The sequence below is a fragment of the Eimeria tenella genome, genomic scaffold, assembly GCF_000499545.2.
Source record: "Eimeria tenella Houghton genomic scaffold, Eth_scaff72, whole genome shotgun sequence".
Taxonomy (NCBI): Eukaryota; Apicomplexa; class Conoidasida; order Eucoccidiorida; family Eimeriidae; genus Eimeria; species Eimeria tenella.
In genome coordinates this window covers 23,062-31,164 of record NW_013543442.1, presented here as the reverse complement: position 1 = coordinate 31,164, position 8,103 = coordinate 23,062, and the positions used below count along the sequence as shown (strand labels likewise).

Genomic DNA, 8,103 nt, shown 5'->3' with positions numbered 1-8,103 from the left:
CTGGCCCTCACTTTTTGTACCATTTTAGGGGTTCTTCTTCCCTCCGCGTCAGTAGATATACCATTAAAAAATAACCTTAAGCCACTGGAGAAGCGCTAGGTGGGAGGCAGCCTGCAGTTGGCGAGCGCAAGGCTTTGAGGCCACGCAGCAGCCGCAGCACCAGCAGCCGCAGCAGCAGCCGCTACGGCCGCCGCAGGCTCAGCAGCAGCAGCAGCTGCTGCTGCTGCTGCTTCAGCAGATGTGAAAACAAGACTGTCCGAAGGCCACCACGACCGTCATCCGAAGGCTGCAGCAATGGATTGCGCATTGAGGCAGCAGCAGCCGCTGTCTCCACCCCGGGAGGAGCCAGCTGTCTCAGCGCTGCAGGCTGCAGCTCCCTCGAGCTGCCGGACAGCAGCAGCAGCGGCACTCCCAGCCCACGGGGCCGCGGGAGTGCCCTCGCACCCAGCAGCAGCAGCAGCAGCAGCAGCAGCAGCAGCGACCGCGCGCGCAGCAGGCGCCGCAGCCCCCGTGAACGCCCCGCGCCCCGCCGGGACCCGCTGCGTGCCGCTGCCCGTGCGATACCGGCTGCGGCTGCCGGAAGTGCTGCCAAACTCGATCCCCATTCGGAGGCGGGGGCCAGTGAGTTGCTTCCAGGGCTACCGGCGGCAGCACTTGCTGGGGAGCGGGACTTACGCAGAAGTGTGGTGCGTGCGGCAAGAGACCAGTGGTCAGGCGTTTGCGGCGAAGCTGCTGCAGCCGCACAAGTTCGCCGCGGAGACGGCGCCGCGGGTCTGCGAAATGTTCGAAAAGGAAATCCTCAACTTGGCCCTTTGCCAGTGCCCCGGAGTGGTTTCGCTGCACGAAGTGGTGGAGGGCCACGAGGGCTGGCTGCTGCTGCTGGAGCTGGTGGAGGGCGGCACTGTGTGGGCCGAGAACGTAAGTGCTTCTGAGGGCGAGGCCTTTTGCCTTTTCCTCCAAGTCCTCCAGGCCCTGCTGCACATCCAGGCCTGCAAAGTCATTCACCGAGACCTCAAGCCCACCAACATGTTGCTCTCCAAGACCAAGAGAGTCCTCATAGCGGACTTCGGCTGGTCCGAAACGGTGGAGGCCTGCGGCTCCCAGGCTCTCGAGTGGCCCGGGTGAGGCGCCCCGCCTGCAGCGCAGCAAATGCCTTATGTGCCTCTATTTGTTAATGCATGCATTCATCTAAGTGCTGCTTCAGAGGCGCCAGTTGAGCGCAGCAGCAGCAGGCCAGAAAGTGCGCAGCAGCGGGGCCACGGGCATCACAGCCTACAGTCCCAGAGTCTGCACTTTGGTAGATAAATAAACGGAGTAGAGTAGATGAGGCAAAACGAGAAATTAAAGAGAATAGGAAGTAGGGGATGGGACGGGGTGGGGAGGCAGCAGTTAGCCTCTGGTGCCTCTAGAAGGATCTGTGAGCGTAGACAGATACATGGCAAACGACAGAGCTCACTTACGTTTAGCAGCTGCCGTGGCTGCGCAGCTGCAACTGGGGCCTGCGCGCCCTCCTGCGCGCGCTGCGCTCCGCAGCATCAGCAGCAGCAGCAGCAGCGGGAGGTGTGTTGCGCGATGTGGCTGTGGCTTGCTCAGGACGCTGGAGATAAACCCGCCGGAGGTGCTGACATTCAAGGGGCCGTGGACGGTGAAGATCGACAACTACGCGTTGGGAATGGCTTTGCTGCTGTTTGCTTCGGGGCGTTTCATTTGCCGGCAAAAAGACTTGCCGCTGGCAGAGGCGGCGCCGCTGGTGATGGAAGATGTGCAGCGGCTGCGGAGGTCACCTCCCCCCCGGCTCTTCAGAGCTTCTTACGAGGCCTGGGATGTCTTCGTGGGCCTGACTTCTTCATCTCCCGAGAGGCGCTGGTCTTTAGACGATGTGCTGGAACACAGCTGGGTGGCCCGCCAGCTGCTGCAGCTGCCGCCTGCTGCCTACGGCTTGCTGTGGCATCCCAAGGTCAAGGGCCTCATGGCGGAGTTGGTGGCGGCCCGCCGCATAGTTTCTGCCCACACGCCTCCCCAGGCTGTCGAACGCAGCACTGTTGCTTATGTGCAGCAACAAAGGGAGGTCCGCAGGAAGAGCCAGTTCCACCACCAGCAGCAGTTTCTCAGGCACCAGCGCCGCATCCTGCAGCAGCACCACGCCCTGCAGCAGTACACGCAGCGGGTTGCTGAGCGCAAGAGGCAGGAAGCAGCAGCAGCTGCAGCAGCGGCAGCTGCAGCGGCTGCGGCCGCCGCTGCAGCTGCAGCAGCAGGCGCCCCAGCAGTTGCAATCGCAGCAGAAGCCCCAGCGCCACCAGCTCCTCGACCCCCACCTGCAAGGACTCAGCAGGCTGGAAACCCGCAGCCAGCAGCAGCAATAGCAGCTGCAGCAGTTCCAGCAACTGCCTCACCCGCAGCAGGCCCTGCTGTGGTGCCAGCTGTGGTGCCAGCCAAGGTAACTGTAAATGCAGTGCCAGACACAGCAGCAAAAACAACTGCTAGTATACTAGTAGGGACGAATGGCCCGGCACTTGCAGCAGCTACTGCAGGCCAGACCTTTAAGAACCCCTCAAACATTAGCAGAAATCCCCCACAAATTAATAGACGAGGCATCTCTGAGGTTAGCGCATGCTCGACGGCAGAGTCTGTGCGTTTCACTGCTTACAAGCTCATGGGTCAGCAGCAGCATCAGCAGCAACACATGCAACAGCAGCTGCAGCAACAACAGCAGCAGCAGCAGCAAGCATCAGCAAAGCAACACGAAACAGCAGCCACGGCATTGCTTCAAGGTGGAGGGTGCCGGCAGCAGCTACTGCGCTCCCCTGCGTTCCTGGTGGGGCCCCTCCCTGCAGAGGCCTGCTCGCAGCTAGCGTGGCAGCAGCAGGGGCAGCAAATTCAGCCGAAGCTGCAGCAGATTGACCAGCAGCTGCACAAACACACGTTTTCAAGGGAAAGCCCCTGCCGCTACGCACTCGACAGGCGGCACTTCCCAAGTATGTCCTCCTCAGATAAACGCATTGAAACAATCTTTGCAAGCCCCTCAGATCTGCAGGAGCGGCTGCAGCAGAAGGCCAGACAAGTTGCTGCGAGACAAGTTCCTGGATCCCTTGCAGGGCCATTTTGGTCCTATGATGCATCAGAGCAGCTAGACAGGGGGCAACCTCTGCGGCAGCAGATGCAGCAGCAGCAGCAGCAGCAGCAGCAGGTTCTCAAGCAAAATCAACCCAGTCTACAGCTGAATAGCGAAACCACCTCTCCACAGTCCATTAGCATACACTCTCAGGGGGCAGCAATTGCGCTGCCGGTGCAGCACAAGCAAGATACGCAGCAGCAGCTGCACCTCCAGAAACAGCAAGAACAGCTGCAGCAGCGGAGGGTCACTTGGATATCGCCGACCAGTGATGCAGATAGCAACACTGAGACACATGGCCAGTCCGACAATGCTATATTTCATGGACTCAGCAATGAGGAAGCAAAAATGCAGCAAACCGCAGCATCGGGGGAACGAGCAGCCCAGGAATCGAGACAAGCAAAAGGAGAAGCGGCCGCATCAGTAGCTGACAATCCAGCAGCAGCAGCAGCAGCAGCAGAGCCCCATGAAGCCTCTCCCGTGACAGCTTGTGCCCGCTGGATTCGCTCGGGACTGGGCACAGTGGCAGCACTGGCGACGCCGCGCCTTGTGCAGAGGCTACCAGAGAAGCAGTATCATCAGCAGCCACAGCAGCAGCAGCAGCAACAGCAGCAGCACCGCGTCGTCGAGTCAAGGGGCTACTGGAGAGACAGTAGCGCCCAAGGGACCAGAGAAGCAACTTGGCGGCGCGCAGTCAACGCCGCAGCAGCACTTCTAGGAGGAGCAAATCCACACGGAGTCCCAGGAGGCCCGCGCCCCTCCTACACAGCTGATACCTGCAGCACTGCAAGAGCTGCTAATCTAGGCCGGACTTGGGGCCGGCGCTGCGTGCGTATTGGCCTGAGGGCTCCTGCAGCGCTCAGCAAGGCCCCTCTCATGGGGGATGATGATGCAGCAGCAGCAGCAGCAACGGCCACTCGGCAAGAGGCTGCAGTTTGTAGACCGCCAGTTACTCGGAGCATCTCCTCCATAGAATGCCCGGGGGAGCTCAGAGCTCTGGAAAGACTAGCCCCCCAGAAGTGCGAGGCTTTACTTGCTGTGCCGGCTCCTCTTAGCGGCAGCGACCGCAACAGGGGCTCTACTGACAGCAGCAGCAACAAGTGCAGCAAGAACAAGGACGACAACAGCAGCAGCAGCATCAGTAGCAGCTGCGGCCACAGCAGCAGCGCGAGGGACAACAGAGAAGGCGTGTTCGCACCCGACAAAGACGCCTGTGGAACTGAGCCCTTCGTCTCTCAGCTTCGCGACGGCAACCCGCAGCAACAGCCCCAGCAGCAGCAGCAGCACGAGCAGAAGCAGCTGCAGCAACTTCAAGGGCAGAATCAGCAGCATCAACTGCAGGCGCACTACGACTACAGCTGCCAGGAAAGCAGGCCTACAGTTCCTCCGCTGCACCTTGTGGACCTCCCCATCTACAACTACAGTCCCAGCAGGTGCGCAACAGAAAGAAGATACAGCAGCAGAAACAACAGCAGCAGCAGCAAAGTGATTTTCGCGGAGACAGCACAGGCTGCCTTCGAGAGGTCTCTCCCAACAGCAACCCCGTGGGCGCCGTCACCTGCAGTGGCGCCCAGCAGCTGCAGCAGCAGCACCCCGCCCACAGCGCCCAGTGGCGACAGCAGCAGCTGCAGCAGGAACAGTAACAACGGAGCGCCAGACCGATCTCCCCTTACAGCATCAACAGATGGCAGCAGCAGCAGCACAGGCTGCCAGCTTTCTCAGGGGAGGATCTACGCTGCAGAGATCTTCTGCACTCCGAGACGTCCGCATGCGACGGACTTTGTGCAACTTGTTCCTTCTGCTGCGGCGCATGCAACTTTCAGCCACCAAGAAACAAGAGACACTTTAGCCTCTCCAAGGGGCCTCGGAGGCCCCCAAAAGGCAGACGCAGCAGTGGCTGTTTGCCCGATTCCATTGCAGCGTCATAACATCAGTGAAATCTTGCTGCTAGCACAGCAGCAGGAACTCGAAAGACAGCAGCGACAGCTGCAGCAGCAACACAGAGAGCTTCAGCTGCAGCAGCTGGAAATTGAGTGCAAACGGAGGCAGCGGGAGAAGCAGCAAAAAGAACTGCAGATGCTGCAGCTCCAGCTCCACCAGAAGCGCGCGGTGAGGCTCATGCAGCAGCAGCAGCAGCAACAGCAACAAAAGCACTTGTGCATATCTACACCACAAGAACACGGGCAGCCAGGCGTTCTGCAGCTGAAGAGAGCTGATGAAAAGGAGGAAACGCAAGACCAGCAGCTTCCTCCCGTCAGCAGCAGAACTCTCGTCTTGGGGTGCCTAGAGGTCTCAGAGGCTGATGGCCCTGGTGAAGGGACCTCTCACGGTGCAGCAGCGATTACAGCAAACCCAGCAGCGCCCGCAGCAGCAATGAGGGGCAACAGCAACTCAGCCAGCAGCAGCCAAGAAAGTCCTTCAGTCTTGAGTCGTCGCGGCGTCGTTGTGCCTCGCCTGCAGCTTGCTCACGTGGTAGCCCCGAACCTCCTGGCTGGTGGCCTTGCGCCCGGAGCAGCAGCAGCAGCACCCGCAGCAGCAGCTGCAGCAGCTTCCCCAGACACGGGCCACTGCAGCAGCTTCAGGGTCGCCCCAGCATCCGGGTGCAGCGCTGCAGTAAACCCCGCATTCCTTTCGGGCTGCAGCGTGTCTTCCAATGCAGCAGATACCCCCCGTTCTGCTACTGCTAGCCCCCGGTGTCTTCCGCGGAGTGCCTATGGCCTGGGAAGGTATGAAAGAATTGGAGAGAGCGAGCAGCAGGAGCAGCAGCAGGAGCAGCAGCAGGAGCAGCCAGAAGCTCCGTCCTCAGCAGCCGCGGCTGCTGTTTCCTTCTTGCAAAGGCTTGTCAAAAATCCGCTGCAACAACTGCAGCAGCTGCATCAACAGGTAGACCAGTGCCGACAGCAGCACAAAAGCGCAGCGACAGCTGCAGCAAAAATTACCAATTGCCTCATCTCGGGACAGCCCTGCACAGATCAGGCAAGGCAACAGCCTTGTGAACGCTCCCAGCAGTTGCAGCCGCCGCAGCACCTGCAGCAGCAGTTGCAGCAGCAGCAGCTCCCAAGGCCCCAGTCACTCAACCCGTACGGCAGCTGCTCCGCAAGGAGCAACAGAGCAGCCGATCTCTAGCTTTTAAGCTGGTCTACAGCTAGCAGGTTTAATATCTAACTTGAAGCCCTTGTGAGCTTCAGTAGTTCTTTGGCAGGCCTGTAGCGCCCGCAATTGTTTTGGATTCGACTGTCTAGACACCCGAGCCACAGGGTACACCTGCCCCCGGGCGGAGCTAACGAAGACTAAATTCAGAACAAACTCTTTAAAAAAACAACTTCCAAAGCCAAGCACCGAAATAAACAATGAAAAAGAAAAAGCCACGAGGCCGGCGCAGCTGAATGTGTAGAGCCGCTCGTTGCTGCGCCTCATTGAAACAAACTCAGCAGCATCTCTAAATTGTTTCCCAGACAGCCTCCGCGTTGGGGACAGCCCCGGGAGAAGACAAACTCGTGGCCTCTTGGGGGGTCGCAGGGGGGGGCGATTTGCTACTTCTGGCTGTGAGCCCAACCTGCTGCTGCTGCACCTCCTGCAGCAGCTGCTGCTGCTGCTGCTGCGCCCGCTGTTGCAGCTGCTGCCGCCCTAGAGGGTGGTCCTGCTTGTAGGTAGCAGCGTAGAGAATGGCCTTAAATAGGGCTCTCCACTTCTTGTAGGCTAGCTGCAGCTTTGCATTGCGCGCCTGTTCCCTCCTCCTGGCAGCAGCTGCTTCTCTTTCCGCAGCAATCTGCTGCCACCGACTGCGCACTGCTGCTGCTGCTGCTTCCACCACTACCACCCCGTCGCGCACAGCCCGCCAGGCACCCCCCACTTCCCGCTCAAAACCCACAACAGCAGGGGCCCACTTGCCCTCCCCGGTGGACCCCAAGACTTCTGCTGCTGCAGTCTGCAGCGCCTGCCCCAGAGACGCTGCGCTCAAAGCCGATCTGGAGTTCTCCCGCTGCCACTCGGCCACGGACAAGTGGGTCGCCCCCACGGGCACCGGTGCCTGACAAAGCACCAGGCAGCAGCAGCAGCAGCAATAGCAGCAGCAACTTGGCGGGACACACACTGAAGCTGGCAAAGGGAAGCAGTAGGGAAAGGGCAGCTTCTCTCACTAGCTCGCCAACTTCTATGGTCCCCTGAGGCCCCACAGGGAGACGGCCATCAGCGACTTTCTGTCTTTTCATGGGCTCTGTCTGATATTCTGCAAAGAGGCCCACTTCCTGCGTCAGTGGCTGCTGCTGCTGCTTCTGCTGCTGCTGCTGGAGGGCCGAACGCAGACAGGGGTTCTTAGCTTTTAGCGCCAAGCGTTGGTTGCTCCACATTTGCTGCAGCGCCAAGTGCTGCTGCTGCTGCTTCTCCTGCTGATGCCGTAGCAGGTGCGGATAGCGGTGCAGCACCTGGGCAGTGGAGAGCGAAGTCAAGTGGGCTGAAGGCTGCCTTAGCTGCAACACAGAATTTCAAAACAAATCTCCTTGCATTTTTGTCTTCTATGTTCAATCTTTTGTATTTAATGCCAACCAAGGAATGTAGGCTTTGCAGGACAGCCTTTGTTAGGGACTGCTGCTGCGGCAAAACCAGCTGCAGCAGCAGCAGCTGGAACTGCTGCTGGCGCAACAACTGTTTCAGGCGTTGCAGCAGCAGCAGCAGGAAATGCTGCTGGTGCAGCAGTTGCTGCAGCAGCAGGAACTGCTGCTGGTGCAGCAGTTGCTGCATATATTGCAGTAGCAGCAGCAGCAGCTGCTGCTGCTGGCGCAGCAGTTGGTGCTGTGGCACTAGAGGACTAAGGAATAACATGTGGTCCGTCTTACAGGTCCCATTTTCATGGTCTTGAGAGGCTTTTCTTCTTCTTTGACTTGGCGGTGCTCCCGCCGCCACTGCCTGGCTGTCTTCAGCAGCAGCACATCTCGCCGCAGGTAAACAGCTTCGCCCTCGAAAATGCCAACACCTTGGCTGCCGGGGGGCAG

General features: G+C 59.6%; 2 protein-coding genes across 2 annotated transcripts in view; one reads left to right on the top strand and one right to left on the bottom strand.

Annotated features, from left to right (window-relative positions):
* Positions 1–294: 294 nt before the first annotated feature.
* ETH_00031935 (protein kinase, putative) lies at positions 295–6,238 on the top strand (the record flags this gene model as incomplete). Its single annotated transcript, XM_013378049.1, has 2 exons — positions 295–1,121; positions 1,594–6,238. The coding sequence occupies 2 exons, from the start codon at positions 295–297 to the stop codon at positions 6,236–6,238; spliced, it is 5,472 nt and encodes a 1,823-aa protein (XP_013233503.1).
* A 313-nt stretch (positions 6,239–6,551) lies between these two features.
* Positions 6,552–8,103, bottom strand: part of ETH_00031930 (DNA repair protein, putative) — a gene marked incomplete at both ends in the record, with an annotated part of 6,157 nt that continues 4,605 nt past the window's right edge. The window contains 3 exons of the mRNA XM_013378048.1: positions 6,552–7,142; positions 7,252–7,581; positions 7,948–8,089. Coding sequence (XP_013233502.1) covers positions 6,552–7,142; positions 7,252–7,581; positions 7,948–8,089 — 1,063 coding nt within the window. The remainder of the gene's footprint in view (positions 7,143–7,251; positions 7,582–7,947; positions 8,090–8,103) is intronic.